Raw genomic sequence first — 24561 nt, forward strand, 5'->3', positions numbered from 1 at the left:
AGGAGAACAGGTACCCCGAACATGGCACATTTCCAACCTCAAGAAGTTCCATTTGTAAGAGACAGTCCAGTCAGTCAGTCTTGAGTCTTGTTCGGTCAATGTGCTTTATTTGGTTTGCTTGGTCTTTGTTTGTCTCTGTGCGTTTTGTCTGTGTGTTTTGTCTGTCTCTGTGCGTGTCGTCTCTTACAAATGTTACTGAGGTATCTTGTTCTTCGAAGGCTGATCCCCTTCTTAGAACATATACAAGCCCACGATTGTGAGTCAAAGCTTCTAAAGAGGATACAAGACCACAATTCAGCTTAAACAAGCAGTTCGTCTAAAACGAGCTGCAATAAGCCAACGATTGTGAGTCAAAGCTTCTAAAGAGGATACAAGACCACAATTCCGCTTAAGAAACAAGCACTTCGTCTGAAACGAACTGCAATAAGCCAACGATTGTGAAGTCCAAGCTTCTAAAGAGGATACAAGACCACAATTCGGCTTAAAAATCAAGCACTTCGTCTGAAACGAACTGCAACAAAAGTCCGATTCACGCGATAAAACTTGCCTGAATTAGGACAAGGGAAAGTCCGATCCACGCGATAAAACTCGCCGAATTAGGACAAGGGAAAGTCCGATCCCCAAATTAGGACAACGGAAAGTCCGATCCGAGCGATAAAACTCGCCAAATTAGGACACAAACCAAGTCCGGTCAAAGAAGAGTTCACTTCACAAGACCGAGGACAAACATCAACTTACCCCGTACCTTTATCCAGAATGCCGAAGTGATTCACTTCGCTTTTCGGGGGGGGTAGTGATGGAGTACGTACTAAACAAGCCCATCAGCCTAAAGCCCAAGAAAGAGTATCAGTTCGGCATGACTAAAGAGTATCAGTCCGGCATGACTAAAGAGTTCAGTTCGGCACAACCAAAGAGTTCGGCCCCAGCCTACAGCTCGGTAAAAGCCAACCAATCAAACTCTGCTCTCAGGTCGGCATCAAGCTCTACTCTCAGATCGGCAAAAGCTGCTCGGCAATAATTCAGCAGTTCGGTCTCAGTATTCGACCGAACTAGGAGATAGTGGACTCATGCAGGATTTCCACCTCCACTACACCCACGATCTATTTAGTGGTGTCAAGCAGTCATTAACTCATGCAGGATAGTGGACCCATGCAAGATCGCCACGATCTCCACGACATCCACTACCTAGTAAATGGTGCTGCATGCCACGATCTTTGGTTCAATGTATAAATAGAACCTAGATCAGATAGATAAGGTTAAGTTCTGTTAAGCTCTCTAGAGATAAAAGATCAAATAGCAAGTCTGTATTGTAAGCTGTAGAAAACAGATCAAGCAATACAACTCTGCCCTCTTTTCTTCCCGTGGACGTAGATTTACCTCAGTAAATCGAACCACGTAAATTCTCTGTGTCGTGATCTGCATTTTCCTGCATTCATCACCATCAAAAATTCGCCCATTCATCAGACTACGACACAAAGAATTTACGTGGTTCGATTTACTGAAGTAAATCTACGTCCACGGGAAGAAGGGAGGGCAAGATTGTATTGCTTGATCTGGGATTACAGCTTACAACACAGACTTGCTATATGATTTTTTATCTCTAGAGAGCTTAACCTTTTTCTATCTGATCTAAGTTCTATTTATACATTGAACTAAGATCGTGGCTTGCATCACCACTAATGATGGTTGTGGATGTCGTGGAGGTCATGGCCTAAGATCGTGGATGTAGCGTAGGTCATGGCCTACGATCGTGGCCTGAGTTGACACCACGTGGTAGTGGGTGTGTTGGAAGTTGTGGAAATCCTGTATGGGTCCACTAACTCCTTGTTCGGTCGAATACTGAGACCGAACTGCTTTGGTTGCCGATCTGAGAGTAGAGCTTGATGCCGACCTGAGAGCAGAGCTTGATTGGTTGGCTTTTACCGAGCTGTAGGCTGAGGCCGAACTCTTTGTTCGGTCGAATACTGAGACCGAACTGCTTTGGTTGCCGATCTGAGAGTAGAGCTTGATTGGTTGGCTTTTACCGAGCTGTAGGCTGAGGCCGAACTCTTTGGTAATGCCGAACTCATACTCTTCCTTGGGCTTTGGGCTGATGGGCCGTCATTGCTGTTGGGCTTGTTTAGTACGCACCCCATCACCGTGCATCCTAAATTATTACTCCATTCTGTCCCCAATAGATATCAATATTTGACCAATGCAAGTTTAAGAAAATTGTTTGATTTTGTGATGGAAAATAGGTTAAAAAAAGTCCAAATAGATATTTAATATTTGACCAATGCAAGTTTAAGAAAATTGTTTGATTTTATGATGGAAAATAGGTAATAAAAAAAAGTTAGTAGAGTGTAGTATTTTTATATACTTAAAATTTAATCATAATTGTAAGTAGAATGAGTAAAGTATAATATAAGGTCCATTTACTAAAAATAATTAATATGAAATAAAACATTTATTGGAATCCATCTAAATAAAGCAATATGAAACAGTGGCGGAGGGAGTACTCCATTAAGATAAAACACGAATGATATTTTGCTGGTAATCTTTTTTAAAAATATATAGAGAGTAAAAAATCAGTAGAATAATTGAACAATTCAAAAGAGATTAATTCCTCAAACAACAATAATCAAGAAAGCCAAACAGCTGGCATTCTATTCCGCCATTAATTTCCACAATTAAAGGTCCTACAATGGTTTTTTTACACCTAAATAAATACAATAAAAACCACTTTATCTTCATATTCCCCTACAAGAATCCATCTGTGTGTGTAGAATTATTTGGTACTGCAAAACAAAGATGAGAAAGCAAATGAGGTATGAGAAGTGGGTTGAGGTTGCACCAGCGCCAGTAATCTTCCCACAGAAGGCTTCAAACGCTCCGAATCTCGAGACGATAGCGGAGGAAGGATTGGAGAATATGGATGCCGCTGGCAATAAGGTGCGCCCAGCGACGCCCAACCATGCTGTCTCTTGCACCAAGCAATCCATGTTGATATGTAGAAACATAATATTTTGAAAGCAGAGTCCATTATAAGTGTTTCCTCTTTGTGTGTTGTACTAATATGTAGGAAATGTTTGGTGAAGCATAATTCCAACTCCCATTTCTCTTTGCCCTTCTCAAAGATTTCCCATAGCCCCACGGGCGCAGAAGCTCCCAGGAGAGACGGCCGGCCAGCAGCAGCAGCAGCAGCAATTTCAACTAGGCAGACAAAGCAAATGACCGATGATGCACGGACAAGGCAATGATTATATGCACAACGCAGTCCGAATAAGAGTAGCAGATAACATAAGCATGGCTTCTCTTTCAGAAATATTTCTGCTATCTTAGGTTACCATGTATTCTTCTATGTAGGTATATAGTTAGTTCATCACTTAAATATGTACTCTTCAAAACACAATTCAAGTATTACTACCTACTTACTCCTGTCTGGAGCTCAGACTCCTCAATCTTAATTTGGATCCTCAACCTATATAATTACTTACTATTTACAAAAATATATATGCGCGCACACACACACACATATATATCTGTTCATGAAGAGAGGTGTGCCAAGATACAACCATATTAATAATGATATTTCATAAACTGTATTAACACCAAAACCATAAACCAACAGCTAAGAAAGAGAAACACATATAAATTGGAGCACCGTTCTCTCAATGACACCGACTCAGCTTCGACTCCAGCTGCCGTGGACCTCATTTACTACAACACAGTTTCACGAATCTATAACAGCATCCGAGCTGAAACTGGTCAAGTAATTTAAACGCCTGCTGACAAGAGATTGACCGGGCAGTTACTCGCACAAAAAAGGCGATGAAAATGCAAGAGAAAATTTGGATGAAGATTACCTGAAAAAGAGATTGAGCCTCTTTTGTTTCGTCATTCACTGTGACTCTCTTACACTAAACATCTCAAAATAGCTTCTAATCTGCGAATATTTAAACAGTGATCGAAAAATAACGGAAGCATGAGAAAGACACTCTTATATGGAGTAACAAACAAGAAAATTACATGTCACAAAAAGAACTAACACCCGCCAATGGCTCTCTCAACTAAGTAGTAGTGAATACAATAAAATTTGTACAAATACTGTAACAAAAAAGTTACAAAATCATCCATTATATAAATACGAGTTACAAAATAAAAGATGGTATACTCAAAATTCATGGATCTCTAAGTTACAACATGCATTTCTAATCCTTGAAATTTAAAAACCTACCAGCTCTGATGACTAGTTCGGTCGCTTGGTCCTCTGATGATTTTTCCAAACATCTGCTCGACTGAGGGTCCCATCTCATGGACTAGCTTGACTGATTCTGACAGCCGATTGAGAAGATTTACTGAAGCAATAACCTCGTTTCTTTGCAGTTGCAGCTGAAAAACGAATATGATATGTTGGTCGGATACAAACAACCAAAATCAGGCATGACCTAAAAAATAAGATGGGAGGTGTCTGTGAACTTACTCGCTGAGCAGATGGTTGGTCGCCATTGACGGAGAACAAAATTTTTAGTCCAGTCCCGAGTCCCAGGACCTGAAGCTTCCCCCAAAGACGGCACTTTTCACACCCAATGCAATCCATCAATGCGCTGCAGGTTCAACAAAACAATCGAGTTGCTACTAGCGAAAAGTAGCGTGTTTGAATGTAATAAAAGAGAGCGCTAAGAAGCAGCTATTCCATAAAAGATAGAGAAACCTTATATTTCGGAACTGTTTCTGTGTCTGCCTCATCAGTTCTGGTCCACTCTGACCTTTCCACAGTTTAGCTTCGTCGAATGGTTTAGGGCAGGCAGATAGCAGTTGATGATCGTTAAGCAGCTTCTTCAACAAGAGCTGTGTATTCATGTCGTCTAATGGATTTCCAGTATCATAGTCAGCTTGCTCCAGATATTCCTTAGCCTATCGCAATTACCCAATAAAGGTAAGGAGTAACATAGAGAATAAAAATAACAAATACTCAAGGTAGACCAACTCACTTTTAACACTGATCCAAGTGCAAAAAGAAAAGTGAAGTACAAGTTTCGGACACGATCAGGATGTTTCAAGACCCGGTCATACATTAATGATAAGTTTTGGTCCCACTGCAACAGGAAATTTATAAAACTTGTTACTCATGGGAATCAAGTGAAGAAATATGACAGAATGAATTTCTCTCCAATACATGTCATTCTTTTATGCTTTTCGACAGCATTGTATCATACTAAGATTCTAGCATACATAGGTATGAGATTAAGACTGTACTGTGTTTGTTTTCTCATCGAGCAGATAATCAGCAGCAATGTGAATCGAGATGGATGAATGAAGACCAGATATCAACTTGTACAATATTCTCTTCTCTTGGCACTCCTCAGATGGATCTACAGAGTATGCCAATGATTTCAGGTCCAATAAGAAAAGGCCGATAGTGCAAAAGAAGATACGAAGTGAACCCCAAGCAGTTAAGAAATCATTAATTTATGTGAGAAATCAGATACTAAAATCAAGTCCTGTTTCCAACAATCTTCATGATTAAATAGACTTACAATTGTAGCAGTTCTCTACATAAGTAGCATCCCATATTCTTCTTGCAGAGGGACCACTGTAGCCTGTGTAACGTTCAGGATTCAGCTGTAGATCCACATATGTCATTTCAGCTGCAAGGAAAATGCATAATTACAATTTCACATTAACAGCCAAATGAAAAACATAACGATCAAACAGATAAGCAGAACAAATTTACTGAGTGAATTATCAGAGATGTGCAGCAAGCAATCAGTATCGACTTAATAAGAATAGGAAGTAGCTACAAAGTTTATATTGCAGGAGGCATCACTCAAAATCAACAATGATTATAAGAAAAAGGAAAAATGCACAAGTAGTGATGGGCACCATTATCTGTCTCATCATCATTTGTCCATGGATTATCCACCTCCATCTAGCCTTTGAAAGCTTTAGCATCTACTGTGCGATCTACAGCAGCCTCAGGCTTTTCCTCTTGACAAACTAGTTTATCTGACAAGAGGCCAGTTCCAGAAGGTTTCCGAAATGATTCAGGAAACTCGTCCTCTGGGCATTCACAGACACTGCAGTCCCTCAAATGGCAAAGACCATCATCCGGCCAGAAAGGGCAATCACACCACAATTTTACCTATTGCAATAATACAGCAATGACGTTGCAAGCATACAGGTGATCAAAGAACCAGAAGCAGATAAGCAACTACACGGTGAAAAGAACATCAAGGATCCTAGAAGAATGTGTAGAAATCCGAATGCTTCGTCAATCGAGCTTAACCAATAACTAGTAATATCACTCCTAGCATCTAAAGAATTCTTCACGCATACATGTAGAATTGGAGAAAAACTTATCCAAATGAAACAATTAAGGTCAATAAATTACGAAATCAAAAAATAACAAAAAGATATGGAGAGAAGTAATCATTTGACATCTCAACAAAGAGTAAACAAGATGGCTCATTTACTAGTCAATCGTATGAGTTTAGATACAAAACTAGAATTTCTGACCTTAAAGTATCGGAAGAATGGATATTTCACAATCTGCTGGAGCAAGGGATATAACACCTCCACATTGATTCAATCCACGGTCTCATACTCGCAACAACAATCCTCCACAAGTCCATGATATTTAAGCCCTTCCTACATATATATACATTTCCATACAGGAAAAAGTTGTAATGAAGGGTAAAAACAAATTTGAACTTAATGTACAACTTCAATAGATATTCAGAACAACATTTCGATAAATCAATCATGTAATCTCTAAATTACATACGGTTCCCACTTTATGGCATGAGAAAGATGGTTTCATTATGCCGCAGAAACCAATTACTGAAAAGAACCACACAATATAAAGAAAGTGTAAATCGGCATAACTCAAACTAGATAGCGAAGAGCTTCTTGCTTCTATTTCATTGATTGATTCAAAACACTCAAAAGTGTTGTTACATATAAGCCGCATGGGAAACATCTAGAACTCTACCATAATCCATCTAGTACAAGTTAAAACAAGATTACAAAGTTAATCATAACAAACTCTGTTAATCTACTTCCTTCTTTAATCCCTTTAGCACCACGTCTCTCCAGGTACATTCGTGGTCCCGCATCTTAGCAGTGAGCGTGGGTACAGTCACAAGCTGAGCTCGTGAGGTGTTGGCTCGTGCGATGACAGCTTGTTGGGCGCTGTCACTTGCTTTTCCTCGTGTACGACTTTCATGCGACAAGGCTTGGTTGATCAAGCTATCTCCTTTAACACGCTTGATGACTTGATCAAGTCATCGGCTTGCTTGATCAAGTTATCGCGCTTGATCACTGATGACTTGATCAAGACATTGCACTTGATCAAGTCATCGGCTTGATTGATCAAGCCAATCTTCTTAACACTTCCAACATCCCCCTCAACCTGCTAGAGAAACTATACCGAGCTTGTTTCTCAGCTTCAAGAAAGGTTGTCGTCCAAGAGGCTTAGTGAATATATCAGCCACTTGATCTTGAGTGGGAACATGCCTTAGTTCAAGATCCTTGTTGAGAACCTTGTCTCTGACAAAGTGAATATCAAGCTCAATGTGTTTAGTACGAGCAAGCAGAACAGGATTTGAGGCTAGTGCAATGGCACTTAGGTTATCTACCCAGATCATAGGTTCTGAGTTGGTTGGAATCCCCAATTCACCACTAAGCCAAGTGATCTCAGCTGCAGCATGAGCCAAGCTCCTATATTCAGCCTCAGTACTAGACCTGGCCACAACAGTTTGCTTCTTCACACACCATGAAATGAGGCTGCTTCCAAAGTAAGTGCAGAAACCAGTGGTTGACTGTTACGGACGTTCTCCGTAACGAGGCCGGATGGCTAACTTCTCGGAGAGATAAGGTGATCAAACCTTCGACGTGCTCGAAGGAAAGCTCACGAATTGCTGATTTTCGGACGTTCTCCGATGAACAACAATTTGGAAACGAAATATGATATTCTTGTTACTCAAGACAAGTTTGTGGAAAATAATATATATTCATTGAATTTATAAAGTGATAACAATAACTCCTATTTATAATGCTACTGACTTAATGAACAAGAAAATAAAGATATAGTAATAGATATGCAAATCCCTAATATATCTAAACCAAATAATAATAATAGAAAAAAGATCTAAATAAAATCTGAAAAAGAGGCTCGTATCAACTCCCCCGCGGTTAAAATCCACCTTGTCCTCAAGGTGGGAACCACAAAGCAACGGCGAGAGCTGAAAGCAAAAGCTTTGGCGAGGCGTCTCCTCCCGGATCAAACACATACCGAACAACTGAATATCTCCATTTATCATCTCCAAGAAGGCTCAAATATGGCGTGTCGTTGCGCGGAGGGATGAATCGTGCATCGACGTCGAGTGATGTCGAACGATGAACAATACTTGGAACATCGCCATCAAAGAAATCCACATGGATATAAGCAATTATCCTTACACCAGTGTCAGCACCTCCTCTCTTAAACCAACAATTCTCCACATCCTTCGATGTTATTTGAGCAACATTGAACGATGCCATTATCTTCTCCACTTCACCAATAGAATCATCCTCCTCTTTATCTTCTAACAATGTCTCTTCCTCATTCCTTTTACTTGAATCATGAAGACCATCATCGTCATCAATTTTATCCACCTCTATAGCTCGTACTTCATCATCTACTAATTTCTTCTCATTGAGCCGCAAGTCAACTTGATTCAACACTTTTGCATCACCCTCAATTCCCAAGTATTTATATTCACAAGAAACAAGCTTCGTAGCGGAGTGGAGGCTCGGGGAACGCAGGCAGGAGGGCGGGCGTTGGAGCAGGGGCTGCTTCACAGTCGTGGGCAATTCGAGGCAGGCCTCAGCTTGACGGAGGTGAGTCGTAGGATGGCCGCAGGATGGCGATCGTTGCTGATCCATGTGTAGCGGCGGGGGAGGCGCAGCAGCAGGGGCCGGTGGCGCTGCGCGGCGGTGACTTGGCTGTGGTTGTTGGTCGAGCACGTGCTGTGGATGTGCGGGGGTACGGGGGCTTGGGAACGTGGGGTGCAGGTGCCGGTTCCGGGTTTGGGGCTGCTCTCGCTGCTGGCCAGTATACGCGCTAGGTGGGAATCGTGACGGCACGTCTGAATCAGCGTGAAGAAAGCCCCGGGGGCCGAAAGAGGGGCACGTCGTGTGTTTTGATGCGTGAGTGTCCGATGTCCCACGATGCGTCGGGCCATAGAACAGTTCTGGCTCTGGTATCGGCTGTGGCGGTGGTTTCGGCAGCGGAGGAGCGCGAATCTCTCCCACACGACAACTAGATGTTCGGGAGGGCTGATCCCAGGAAGTCCGGCAACGCCTCGATCCGGAATAGAAGTCCACATAGTGTTGTTGTTCGGACTCGTCCATCCACAGGTATCGGTCCTGCGGCCTGTCCCAGCACGTGCGGTGCCGAGGCTCGGGGCGATTGCGGTACGGCGCCCGATGAACGTTCTGCTGCGGAAGACGGTCGTCGTGCCAATGTAATGCGCGGGCAGCGTCTCGTCGACGACGGATATCCCCACCACGGTCTCGTCGTCCGTGGATGAAAGGCCAGTGGACATCGTCTTCTGCCGCCCAAGCGTCGCGTGGGGAGTGATACCCTTCGTCATCAAGTTCATCCGAGAAATAGTGTGGATCATGTTCGGGCGCTTCCAACTTCTCCAGCCTGAGTTCCATTCTGTCAAATCGTGCCAAGATCTTCTCCAACCCGGTGGAGGAAATCGCGGCTGTTCCTGCCACATCGTGCGGCGCCTCGGTGGCCGCCTGGAAATCGCGCCGCGGATATCGCGGCTGATCGTCGCCGCGTGAAACGCTTGTGGACGTGCGGCGCGAAGAGTCTCCGATGAGGACATGTGCATTGCCTCCGGTGCGGAGCCCCGTCGGCGGTATACGTTCATCCGATCCAGCCATGGCGAGTACGCAATGGCTGCCGGCGGAGGGATGCTGAGCTCTGGATGAAAGCACCAGTTGTTACGGACGTTCTCCGTAACGAGGCCGGATGGCTAACTTCTCGGAGAGATAAGGTGATCAAACCTTCGACGTGCTCGAAGGAAAGCTCACGAATTGCTGATTTTCGGACGTTCTCCGATGAACAACAATTTGGAAACGAAATATGATATTCTTGTTACTCAAGACAAGTTTGTGGAAAATAATATATATTCATTGAATTTATAAAGTGATAACAATAACTCCTATTTATAATGCTACTGACTTAATGAACAAGAAAATAAAGATATAGTAATAGATATGCAAATCCCTAATATATCTAAACCAAATAATAATAATAGAAAAAGGATCTAAATAAAATCTGAAAAAGAGGCTCGTATCATTGACCTTCTATCATCCGAGTCTGCTGCCCAGTCAGAATCAGAAAAAGCAGACAAAATGCCATTGGACTTATGAATTTGAATTCCAAAAGCAGACAAAATGCCATTGGACTTATGAATTTGAATTCCAAAATCTAGAGTGCCAGACAAATATTTCAAGATAAGTTTGACAGCACTCAAATGAGTATCAAGAGGTGAGGCCATGTATTGACTCACCTTGTTAACAACATAGTTGATATCTGGCCTAGTAATGACTGCATATTAAAGAGCTCCTACAATGCTTCTGTATAGTTTAGCATCTGAAATAGGTTCACCAACATTCTTGCTGAGCTCACAACTAGAGACCATGGGGGTAGGACAGTCTTTCGCACCAGTCATGTTGGTCTTCTTTAACAAATCCTTGATATATGCAGATTGACATAAATGGAGACCATGCTGAGTTTTAACAATCTCAACTCCAAGAAAGAGATTAACTTCACCAAGATTCTTAAGAGAGAAATGAGCATTTAACTGATCAATTACTCTCTCAATAGCAGAAGGACAGTTTCCAGTAACTAGCATTTCATCAACATAGATTAAGAGATAGATAGACTTAGAACCTGATCTCCTGATGAACATTGAGGCATCAGCTTTAGACTGAAGGAAGCCAAGGGCAATTAGTACTGAGCGGATGGTGAAGAACCAAGCTCTAGAAGCTTGTTTGAGGCCATAGATAGCCTTATTCAACTTGCAAACCAGATGAGAACCTCCTTGCTCAAAACCAAAAGGCTTGTTTCATGTAGATGTCTTCTTTCAACCCCGGGTCGTGGAACAAGCAGGGACTTCGACTTCGCGTCCTCGGCCGTCACCATTGAGGAAGGCATTATTGACATCTAAATGTGTGATATCCCAACCAAAGGTCACAGCAATTGTAAGAATTAACCTGATGGTGGCTGGCTTAACCACTGGACTAAAAGTCTCAGTGAAGTCAAAGCCAGGCTGCTGTGAAAAGCCCTGAGCTACAAGTTTGGCCTTGTGCCTAGCAATCTCACCAGAAAGATGTAGTTCCAGCTTGAATATCCATGTGCATCCTACAAGGTTCTTCCCAGGAGGTAGAGTAGTCAAGATCCAAGTTTTATTCTTGAGAAAAGCAATGAACTCAGCATGCATAGCAGCTTTCCAAGCAAGCAAGAGCAAGGCTTCTTGAGCTGACCTGGGAGTGTAGTGTGGAGAAAAGAGTATAGTATATACTTTAGGCTTGAAGATTCTAGACTTGGATCTTGTAGTCATGTGATGTTTGATAGGAACTGGATCAGCAACAGGATGATCAGTTGAAACATCAGGAGAGTCCTGAGTGTCAGAGACTGAGTGCAATCCAGAGAGAGAATGATGAGAGCTAGTGTGATGAGGTGAATTTGAAAAATGATGAAGTGGAGATGGCAGAGAATCATCACTGTGAGAACCAGCATGAGGTGATGGAGGTGGAGTAGGAAAAGAGATAATAGGAGTGGCAATATCAGCTGGCAGTGAAGAGCTCACTGGTGAAGATAAAGTGTGAGAATCTGAATCACCAGAAATTGAGGGATAGGGGAATATTTGCTCATCAAAAACAACATCTCTGGAAATGATCACCCTTCCATCTGGGAGAAGAACTTTATATCCTTTGTGAGAACCACTGTATCCCAGAAATACAGCATTCACTGATCTGCTATTGAGCTTGTGCTTATTGTAAGGTTTGAGAAGAGGATAACATAGGCAACCAAATACTCTTAAAGCAGAATAGTTAGGCTCCCTTGAATACAATTTCTGAAACGGAGAGACATTCCCAATGATCTTGGATGACATTCTATTTATCAGAAAAACAGCAAAAATGAAGGCATCATCCCAGAATTTAATTGGAAGTGAAGACTGAGCCAAAAGAGTGAGACCAGTCTCTACAATGTGTCTACGCTTCCTTTCAGCTAATCCATTTTGTTGGGTAGTGTATGGGCAAGAAATCCTGTGAGATATCCCATTTTCCTTAAGAAATGAAGTTAAGCTTTGAAACTCTCCACCCCAATCAGATTGAAAACTCTTGATTTTCATTTGAAAGAGATTTTCAGTTAATGACTTGAACAACTTGAACACACAAGAGACATCGCTCTTGTTTTTTAAAAGATAAATCCAAGTGAATCTTGAAAAATGATCCACAAATGAGACATAATATCTATAGCCATTCCTTGAGGTTACTGGGGATGGACCCCAAAGATCACTGTGGATGAACACAAGAGAAGATGAAGCTACTGATTCAGAAGGACTGTAAGGAAGTCTATGTGCTTTAGAAATGCAACAAGAGTGACACAACTGAGTATCATTCATTGAATCAAAAGAGACATTACATTTTCTGAGAACATTTTTGACAATATCTAGAGTAGGGTGTCCTAGTCTATTGTGTCACAAAGCTAAAACAGGATCAGCAACTCGATTTGAAGTAGCACTAGGTGCTGGAATGGTGGAGCTGACACTGTGTATGGCTGGACTGCCTTGATTGAATGGAGTGGACAGGGAAGTGGTGGAGCTAGAGCTTCTCTTGATTGGTGAATGGTCTACTAGGAAATGGTACAACCCCTTGTCAAAAGTTCCCTTGAGCATTTCCTCTGAACTGAGGTTGCTGTGGCTTTGGAGGAGCATAATTGTGCTCAAATCTGTGCCATCACTTTGCTACAGTGTGCCCAAGTTTGTCACAAAGTTAACACACCACCTTGTTGTTTCCTCTGCCATAGCCTCTTCCACCTCTTCTTCCTCTCTGATTTCTTGCTCCTCCTCTGCCACTTCCAGAATCAAACCTAGTGTTGTATGAAGTGAAGTCTTTCCTTTGATTTGATGGTTGCATCAGATTCAGAAGAGGTTGTGACCCCTCTGTGCTGGAGAAATGAGACCTCATAGTCTACATTCTTGACTCGAATGTGAGTAGAAAGGAAGTGGCATCTCCTAAACTCCATGAGTCTGACCTTGAGCAGATTGCACACACAGTTGGATCATATTCTTGTCCTAGGCCTCCAAGAATGTGCATCACTTGCTCATCTAGATACTCTGCAGCCTACTGATCCAAGAAGGTCAAAGTAGTTTCTCATCTTTCCAATGTAGTCACTCATGGTCAGGGAGTCTTTCTTCAGATTTTGCATTTGTTTCCGGTATTGCATTATTTTGGCAGTAGATCTGCTTGCAAAGTTGGTCTCAAGGGCACTCCAGATATCCCTTGCAGACCTCAGGCCAACCACCAAGCCTAGAGCCCCTTCTGAGAGTGAAGAAAGCAGCCATGCTGCAACCCTCCTATCTTGCCTTTGCCATGAAACAAATTCTTCATTTATGATAGATCCCCCTTCTCCTTCTGCAATAACAACTGTTTGGGGTAAGGAAATTAGCATTAGTCAGCTTCACCGATATGGGGGGTAGCTGTTGTACATAGAGAGACTGATTGTTTTGACACTGTGCAATGCCTCCAGATGAAAAGCTGGAGCTTGCCATTTGTGGAAATAAAACAAAAACGTAGAGAAAAGGGGTATAGAGACAAGATCAAGAGGATCATGCTCTGATACCATGAAAAGAACCACACAATATAAAGAAAGTGTAAATCGGCATAACTCAAACTAGATAGCGAAGAGCTTCTTGCTTCTATTTCATTGATTGATTCAAAACACTCAAAGTGTTGTTACATATATGCCGCATGGGAAACATCTAGAATTCTACCATAATCCATCTAGTAATTCTACCATAATCCATCTAGTACAAGTTAAAACAAGATTACAAAGTTAATCATAACAAACTCTGCTAATCTACTTCCTTCTTTAATCCCTTTAGCACCACGTCTCTCCAGGTACATTCGTGGTCCCGCATCTTAGCTGTGAGCGTGGGTACAGTCACGAGCTGAGCTCGTGAGGTGTTGGCTCATGCGATGACAGCTTGTTGGGAGCTGTCACTTGCTTTTCCTCATGTACGACTTTCATGCGACAAGGCTTGGTTGATCAAGCTATCTCCTTCAACACGCTTGATCAAGTCATCGCGCTTGAGCACTGATTACTTGATCAAGTCATCGCGCTTGATCAAGTTATCGCGCTTGATCACTGATGACTTGATCAAGACATTGCACTTGATCAAGCCAATCTTCTTAACACTTCCAACCATTACTATAAAAATTTAGCCTGAAAAAAACATTATCAACTAGTTTATGATATTAAATGATAGAGAAAGATGAGCTTCGGTGAATAAGCCATAATTTTCATTATTTTGCAATAACTATGATGCATAAACAACAATCTTCCAATGTCACTCTCCTTTTCCAGTTTTTCCTCACACTTTCCACTTCATTTTCTCTTCGTTTTAACAATTAAAATTACAATACATTTAGAATTCATCACTAATACAGCACGCACTTAGTGATCCGAGCTTAATCATCCAAAAATTAAATTGTTCAATACACAATAAAACCCTAACAAGCTAAAATTGAACACATTGCACAGAGAAACAGCGAAGCAAAAGCTAAAAATCCACAAATTAAAGTACGAAATCCGAAAAACAAAAACCATACCTGAGAGCAATAGCAGCTTTTGATGCGATCAATCAAGGCGACCGGAGAGTTCCTCGGAACAAACGAAATAGCAAGGACGAGAGCGACGGCAGCGCCGATGAGAATCAGATACCACTGATTCACGCGTGATTTATTTGCGTCTTCAGATTTCACCATTTCAGGTAACAACGAAGAGAATTAGGATTGAAATCTCGATTGTTTGCCACTTTCGGATTGAAGGCGGGATGTTTATAGAAATCCGAGAGCGAGTCAGTAAATTGGTGGGAAGAAAAAGGCGCAGTGGAAATACGAAATGTTGCGGGCGGTTTGTTGATGTTATTTTTCATTAAGTTTAAAACAAATGACGGTTTGCAGAAACTACTAGAGTGAAAAGTGATTTACATACACTCACAGTATTATCTTCAAATCCCAAATAGTCAAAATTACTCTGGTTTGTGCATAAATTTAAATGTGTATTTACCAAATCTGGAAATTATAAAAATGTATATATTCTCTTCCTCTCATAAAAATATAGCAATTGATATGGCACAAAAATTAAAATAAAATCGGTAAGTACTCCCTCCGTCTCATTTTAGAAGTCTCATTTGAGTTCGGCGTGGATCTTAACAAACATAGAGGAAAGTTGGTGAAAAAAATAATGAAATCTGAGTCTTACTTTTATATATATTAGTTTTATAATAAAATGTGAGGCTTATTATCATTTATGGAATATTTCAAACGGAACTCTTAAAGTAGGACACCCAAATAGTGAACCGGGACTGATAAAGTGGGACGGAGGGAGTAAGAGAGTGGAAGAGAATGATAATTAAAATAGTGTCAATAGATAGTGTGACTCATATTATTAGTTTGAGTATCAATTGATGTATAGGGATAATAAATTAGAATAACTTAAAAAAAATAGAATGCATATATTTTTATGGGACATGCGAAAATAAAATGTTCACATATTTTTATGTGACGGGAGGGCTATAAATTCCCTATATTCATCTAAAGAAATATTTTCAAGTTTGATTTAGTATGAGGAATATACTTCAAAATTGATTTTACCCATATTTATTTGTGGTGTTAAAGTATTAATGCTGGTTGCATGTTTATATCAGCCACGCAGCCCAGGCCCATTTCATTTTTAACAGGCTAGTAAGCCGAGTACTGCCCAAATTAGTGAGGCCATGAAATCTCGGTAATGGGCCAGATTCAAATGATACTAGGAATTGGGCATATTTCAATAACTAATAAAAGAGAGAACAATCGTCAGAGAAAAGTCTTCTCCATATTATTTTCTTTCTTACTTATTTTTTATTTTACTTTAATTATTTATTAATATTATTTTTCAAAATAAATGTGAAAAAGAAATGTGGCAATATTAATGAAATAAAGAGTACTAATTTTATTTTTAGTACTATAATTTTTAATTAACTAACTTTTGGTATTTAAATTAAGTACTTCATTCGTTCCATAGTAGTGGAGACATTTTTTGGCACGGAGATTAAGAAAAATGTAGGTAATGTATTAAATAAAAAGATATTACCTCCGTCCCACATTAAGTGTCACATTTTGTCATTTCGGTCCGTCCCACAATAAGAGTCATATTTCACTTTTACCATAAATGGTAAGTATACCCCACATTCCACCAACCAATTTTGCTCATATTATATATATATAAATATATATATATATATATATATATAGAGAGAGAGAGAGAGAGAGAGAGTCCACACTAAATGTGACACTTAATGTGGGACGGAAGTAATAATAAAGTATGAGAGAGGAAAAAGTAGAGAGAAGAAAGTAAGAGATGAGAAGAAATATGTTGATTTTTACTAAAAGGGGAAATGACTTAACTACTATGGGACATACCAAAATGGCAAAATGATTTTATTACTATAGAACGGAGGGAGTAATTGAAATGAAATATTTTTTATTTAATTATATATAAAAATTGAAAAAATAAAATAATGATATCCACAAATAGTGAAGGAAGGGAATGGTAATTTATGGATGCTATTTCTTGAGTGTAGGATGAGATAAAAAGTCAATGTGAGGTCATGATTAGAATAGTGAAGGAATGAGTTTAAAGGATATGAAATGTGGATGACATAAGTCACTTATAAATCAATTCCCTTCCAAAAATTAACATTTAAATATTTTATCTACCTAGCTTTAAATCTACTTTTATTTATGCATGACCAACAATTTCAACAACTTATCTTATTTAAGACCTCAGACAATCGGACCTAAATAAAGGCAAAAATACTAATTTTGTAGAATTATAGCATGTGTCCCACTCTTGATGAAGCATAAGTCTCAGCAGATTCAACTAATCTAAAGATTTGGACGTGTGCAATTTGATTTTCCATAATATAGGTCTAGCAAATTAATGTCAGTTCTATATCACTTAAATTTAGAAATAGACATTTAAACAAACAAATTTGAAATAGTATTTGTTTTATAATTCTATAAAAGAGGGAACTGTTGCTTTCGTTGTGTTTGGTTCATTCAATTTTTATGTATTCCCTCGAGGGAAATTGTCAAAATATGTATAATTGCTCGTTACGACACATACTTAGAGAGAAATTAATGAATCAAAGTTACGGTACTCTATATCATGAAAAAACATAAATAACTCCTCCCTCGAGGATATTTTAATTTGGTCTCAAAAATACAAAAGCCGTTCTAGTGATATTATTTCAATATCTAGAGCCATATAATGATATTTTTAAAGAATATGGATGATATTAGTGCATTGTACATTGATTAAAAGTGTAGTTCTTTCTAATAAAATTTATGAGTTTGAGATATCTAATGGATTACCATTTTTAGGATCGATATTATTCATAATAATATTAACTCTCCATCTACTTACAAGAATCTAAAAGCCTCACTTTAGGGATGACTAAAACTTGGACAAGAATCTATTGAATTTAGTTCATCTCCAAATTCTGTCGATTCATTACAGCTTGAAGCCTAATCTGCCTATTAAATCGTCGAATAAATTCCTCAACTCTTGTATTCAATTCTTCATTCGACATTCTTGAAAACTCATCAATTCTCTCCTCTTCCAATAATCCATGATCTTCGCAATCATGTTGTTTCTGCGACAATGTTCTATGCAAAGCCGTCGCTTTTCCCTCTTTGGAGTTGTGCCACGTCGCCCTCTCCTCGAACGGGATGATTGCGGCGTCTTTTGGCGACGTGGCACTAGTGTCTTGGACAATCATTTGCTTCATGTTGGTTTTTGGTGATGTGTAATTGACCACGTGTCTTTCGTCTAGTAAATCGTGTCGTTTTGCTGACGAAAAGGCGGCGAAATCAACGGTGGCGATGAGGATGAGGGTGTTTGATATGAAAAACCAGAATTTGGTGGTGTAGATTAGGGTTGATGGTGAGAGGTTGAAGGTGTAGAACACACAAATGTATATGGCTACGGATGACAAAAATGCCCAAATTGATTTTAGATTGGGATTGGTCTTTTTTACTTTTTCCAAGCTTTGGTTTTTGGGATTTTTGTGGAATTTTTTAAAATTCAAGGGGTTTTCTGGGAATTCTGCAAATGGGATGGCCATTTTTGGAGGAATTTGGGTGGTTTGATTTTGTGAAAAATAATGGAAATGGAGAGGGGAATTTATAGGAGTTGGAAGTGGGCGCTCTAATAGATTGATATCTAAGTAATACGTAAAGAAGTTAGCTTATTAATGATTGATTAGTTTAATATGACTTTATTGCTCATTACTTATCAACATTAGCATCACCATAAATTTACAAAATCAAGATATGTTATGTATGTTATTATCTTTATCTATGGTTGTTTTTTATTAAGTGTTACATGCCGTCAAAACTATGCACTAACAAATTAAATGGATAAAATTTTTATATTCATTTTACCTTTGAAAAATCGATCAATTTAAAAATTGCGTTGAGGATATTGATAAATGTGAAGTATAATATTCTTTTTTTTTATAAAATTATGAAATAGTATGACACTTTAATTAAGTGTAGGATAAGACCGAAAAATATTTTAGGGTACAAGTTTTATTTCCGGATTCCAAAGAGAATTTTCGGATATGGTACGTATAAATAGGATGAAACACTATCGATGTGTGTGAGAGTTGGTGAAACGGTAGAGAGGTAAATGTCTGAGGCCAAATATTTCAAATTTGAATGCTCTGTAACGCACACTACCTTTAAATTTAAATTCATATACCAATAAAAAAAGATGAAACACTCCCAAAACACACAAAAATATAGTAATAGTAGCAATCATGCAATGACGCAACCAATTATGTAGTACTCATAATAAATGACATAGTTGGAAAATGGCACGAGATTTTAGGAGATATTGTTTTGTGTGTTAGATGAAGAGAGAAAATATTATATTTATAATAATGTGAGAGGGGGCTTTTTCTAAAAAAAAATGTGACATCTTTTATGGGACAAACTAAAAAGGAAAGTGTGACATCCATTATGGGATGGAGGGAGTACTATTTACTATACAAATACAATAGTATTCCATCCTTGCAATACCTTAATTAATATCCTTTCTTGCTTCCCCACTTTTAGGGATGGAAAAAAATACTGAAATACCGTACTTACCGTTTCGAAATAATACCGAAAATGCCGATTTTATTATATACGAGCCATTAATTCTTTAAGTTGCTCAAGATATATCATTATATGAATAAGGTAAAATAGGATTACGATTGTTTAGAACAGTCTGCACATTTTTATCCTCATCTTGAGCATCTCAAATTGTCAACCATGACCAAAACATTTAATAATTTTAGTTTTCTTGTTTTACACAGACAAAATCATTTTCTTAGTACAAAATTGTCTTATGACGAGGATATCTAATCAACTTAAACCATTAAATTACTGCCATGTGTAATAGACGACACAATTGTCACGATCATAGGCATTTATATATGCATGATTGTTGTGCTTAGGAAATGGAGTATAAATCTTGAATGAATTTAATTAAAAAATTACTAACGTATATAATTTCCTAACCTTGTGTAATTTTATGGACATTTTTACGCAATTCATAATAGCTTGGGTTTTTGGGTCAATATCTCGGTCTCATATTAGATGTGTTTCTCCAACTCTCTTTAATTTTAAAATGAATCAACGTCATTAACGAATCAAAATATACTCATTGTAACAATCTAAGTAATGAGTATTCTCTTCTTCTCTTTGCAATTGAGTCCTATTTTTTTAGGTCATTCTACTGTAATTGAGTTATTTCTTTATTTTTTTGGCAAAATGTATTTTATTCTCTTTTTTCATCCTTTTACCTTTTTCAATTCCACTATATTCTCCTTTTTCTTAACTCATTTAAAATAATTTTTCTTGAATCCCATGTTGAAATTAGTTAAAATAATTTTTCTTGAAACCCATGCTGAAAAAATGCCTTTATGTACTACATAGGGACAGATTGAGTATATTTAAGCATAACAAATTCGCACAATAATGAATCATATTTAAGCACAAATAAAACATGATATATAATTATACTGGGTTGTGATCAATTGAGATTTTTTAGCCTAATTGAGAATTGAGATGCATTATCAGTCACTCATTTTTATTAAATGAGTGGTCCAGAATTTGCTATATGGAAAATATTTTTAGATTAATTAATTATGAAAGGACAGAATGGTAATTTCATGGTACATTTTATTCAATAAATATTTTTTTATTTTTTTAAAATTTTTTTAAATTTTTAATTTTTTTTTTGTCAACTACATATACAATTCATGTCAACTACACACATATAATGTCAACTACATATACAATTCATATCAACTATACACATATAATGTCAACTATAAGTTGTTGACATTTGATGTGCAGGCTATCGACGATAATACCCCCGAGTTGACATAATCTACTTGCAGTTGACATTTCAAAAATGTTGTGGATGAGTGGCTGAAAATCATCTCAATTCTCAATTAAGCTAACAAAATCTCAACCTAATAGGACCCTAATTATACTGAACTATCACTTTTGCATGCTGAAAGTAGAATGAGACATTTAAATATTTCATTTTTCTCATGCAATTTTCGTTGTAAGAATATATACAATTAGAATATCATTTGAATTCAATAAAATTACTTTCAACATGACATATTTGTGGAAAATATTTTAAATTGATAGAACAATATTTATCTGAGGTCATAAAATAATTTATGGAAGAGGAAATGTGTACACTCAATTTTTAGTTGTCTTAAGAAATTAATCGTCGTCCTCAATAATTCAAAAAATACTTAAGCACAATAATGAATCTTACTTGACACAATAACGAATCATAATTCGGCGCAACATAAATCCATGAACGTCAACATTTTTTCCGATAAAATAGGCAGCATCCTCATATATCACAATTAAGACCGTCTAAAATTTAGATCCAAAAATCAATATTCAATCTCGATTACGATATAGGAAGTAATTCTAAATACAACTCTTATAAGTGCATGTTACATGGTTTGTGATTTTTTTTCTTTACCTAATCCATCATGGCAGTATAATATAATTCATCACTGGTAAGATTGGTTTGTGATTTTTTTCTTTACCTAATCATCATATATTAATACAAGAGGACCACTTCTGTAATCACCGCTGGCAAAATTTCATATATGCGTGTACATTGAACGTGTATTACGATAATACAACATAAATTCTACGTTGTCGTAATTAGACATTTAGACATAAGTTTTAATAATAATAAAATCTTTACTTTTCTTATTATGAGTTTAGAGGTGAAATTTAATATTGAAACTTCAATTAATACTGGACTCTTCAAACCTAATTAAGTAGTACTTATTATTTCCCCGTATTTAACAAAGTATAAACTTCAATTAATATTGGACTCTTGTAAACTGGATTTTGACGAATATAATTTTGAATTTCAATTATTTACTCTAAATAAAACAAGTAATTTAAAACTACGTATCAGGAAGTATGACAAGCAAGACAATGCATTATCATTGATTCATAGCATCAATGAACACGAGGATATTTTGATAGATTTGTGGTTCGTTTTAAGATTTTTTTAACTTGGTGTATTTGAAAAATATTATATAATGTTGTATGACTGGAATAAGGTAATTTAAAATCATACAAATAATTAGTGTTTAATTAGAAGTACCCAACTTATATGACATCACATCTCAGTGCGGGAATTCTTCCTAAAAATTTAGTTATACTTTCTCCGTCTACAAAGAATATGCACTTTTAGTTTGACACAAGTTTTAATGTAAAATTGGTAAAGTATGAGATATGTAGAGAGAAAAAGTAATTAAAGTATTATTGGTGGAGAATGAGTACCACCTCATTAGGAGCAAAAATGTAGTGGTCAAGGCATACCACATGGCAATGTGATGTGGTATGTCCCACTAATAATACTTTGACAAATGGATTTATAGAAGTCCAACTAAATACTTTCATCTTTTTCTAAAAATGGACATTATTATAAAATTCGGAAACTATCCAAAAATTAAGAGTACTTATATTTAATATAATGAATGCATTTATATTTGACCAAAATACTTCCACTATGAACTAGTAAAATTTATTTCGTCCTTTTATATTTCTAATTCTAAAAATAATTTAATAAACAAAATATATGTAGTAATTAACTTATTATATTTTGATTTTTAGAGTTTTTTATGGTATGTCAATGATAATTTAATATAATAAAATTAACTTTTATGTCATTTTCTTATTATTAGCTACTTATATATTTAATATAATTATTCATATAGTCTTTAACAATGGTAAAATAAGTATAAAAATGAAACTATATAATCAATCATAGTTACATACGTTTAATATAATGCTAACAAATTTTGTTTATGATTTAGTTTAAGGTTATGGTAATCATTTGTAATTTTTTGCATACATATAAAACAAGAAATAAAGTAAACAATAAATTTAAGTTATCATTACACTAACTGTGCGAAAAATCACCAATAAAAAATGTAACTATAAATTAAATTATAAATAAAATTCAGTGGCATTACATTAACTATGTGAAATTAGGAATAATTATATAGTTTCATTTTTATATTATTTTACCATTGCACATATATGAATAATTATACTATTAAACATAAAGGTGGCAAATGACCTTAATTTTGTTATATTAAATACTCGTCTGCATCCTTATTGACAACTAATTTGGTAACAAAATATATAAGTGTGTTATACATGTATTCATTATATAGGTGGTATTAATTTTTGGACTTTCCAAATTTTATAATAATGTCCATTTTTAGAAAAGGATGAAAGTATTTAGTTGGATTTCTATAAATCCATTTGTCAAAGTATTATTAGTGGGACATACCATATCACATTGCCATGTGGTATGCTTTGACCACTAAATTTTTGCTCCCTCATTAGAGTGAAAAGACTTTTCAAAATTAAAAAGTTCATATTCTTGTGGGACAGACTAAAAATGAAAGAGTGCATATTCTTGTGGGACGGATGAAGTATATCCTAAAATTTTTTACACACACATGCGTTTTGGAAAATCACAAACAACACATAAAAATACAATACTTACTCTGATTAACACTTTTTTCAATTGACTTTTATTTCAGAAAATAAAGTCAATAATTATTGTAAGATTAGACCCTCTGCTTATAATTACTTAAATGACCTTGGCCCAATTTGGTAGCGGCCCACTGGATACACGTACAAAGACCCCGTCAAATTGAAATTCATTTTAATTTCGGAATTCAAAATTAATAAATTTTAAACTGAAAAAAATATGTTTCTTTAAGAAAAACTAAAAAAATTGTTTCGAGGAAAATGAGTAGTTAAAATAATGTTAGAAGATAGTGCGACCCACATTATTATTAGTATTTAGTCGTAGATCTTAGTGATATAAGTTGTATATAAATTGATGTATATGAGTAATGAGTTCGAGAACTTTCCATAAATGAAAATGAGCTATTTGGACTTACGGAAAAGAAAAGTGTCCTTGACAAATGGATAATATTTTGAATAGTGGGGTAAATTTTGAAATTAAATACTCCCACCGTCTCATGCTAGTTGCACTTTTCATTTTCTGACGTTCCCAACCTATTTGCACTATTTTTATATTAAGTAAAAATTAGGATATTTAATTAAGATATTAGAGTTAGTTAAGTATTCCTTTATTAAGTGTTCTATTATTATACTATTTACTTATGCTTATGTTTATGCTGTAAATATGAAAAGTGCGAGTAGCATGGGCCAAAGGGAGTATTATTTTATCGATAAAAAAAACAATAAAAGCGAAGCTCACTCGCAGTCCCATGAGTACGCTCTGCAACGGCTTCTCAGTGGTTGAGGAGGGGCGCGTACTGAAACACCTCCCCCCACAACTCTCAACTCTCGGACACTGAAAAGACGGGGAACAAGGCTACCTACAATGCGTTCTGTCCCTCGGGACAGAACGAAAGCTTGCCAGTTGCCACGATCTTAATTTGAGTAAATTGGCGCCGATAAATTTGTTGGCATAACTTTTCGGGCATAACATAATGACATCATTAACTCCATTAGACCAAGTTTATCGGTCCATGAGGTCGACCGCCACATCATTAAAGTATTTAAAATAAATAAATATATCAATCCATGGGTCTCTCTCCTTGAAATAGGTCGATTAATTGATTAAAACCGACCGAAAGGTCTCTCCTCCCATTTCAT

The 24561-nt window shown here is 37.2% G+C and overlaps 1 protein-coding gene and 1 pseudogene across 1 annotated transcript; both read right to left on the reverse strand.

Moving 5' to 3' along the window:
- Positions 1-3691: 3691 nt before the first annotated feature.
- LOC121786437 lies at positions 3692-15115 on the reverse strand (annotated as a pseudogene).
- Positions 15116-17626: 2511 nt separating this feature from the next.
- Positions 17627-18443, reverse strand: LOC121787082. The gene has a single exon (XM_042185700.1). It carries the CDS (start codon positions 18441-18443, stop codon positions 17802-17804), a length of 642 nt encoding a protein of 213 aa, XP_042041634.1. The 3' UTR covers positions 17627-17801.
- Between the last annotated feature and the right edge of the window lie 6118 nt (positions 18444-24561).

The sequence above is a fragment of the Salvia splendens genome, chromosome 22, assembly GCF_004379255.2.
Source record: "Salvia splendens isolate huo1 chromosome 22, SspV2, whole genome shotgun sequence".
In the NCBI taxonomy this organism is placed as follows: domain Eukaryota; kingdom Viridiplantae; phylum Streptophyta; class Magnoliopsida; order Lamiales; family Lamiaceae; genus Salvia; species Salvia splendens.

Coding starts and splice junctions, on each gene's coding strand:
- LOC121787082 (XM_042185700.1), bottom strand. CDS start 18,443: ATGGCCATCCCATTTGCAGAATTCCCAGAAAACCCCTTGAATTTTAAA.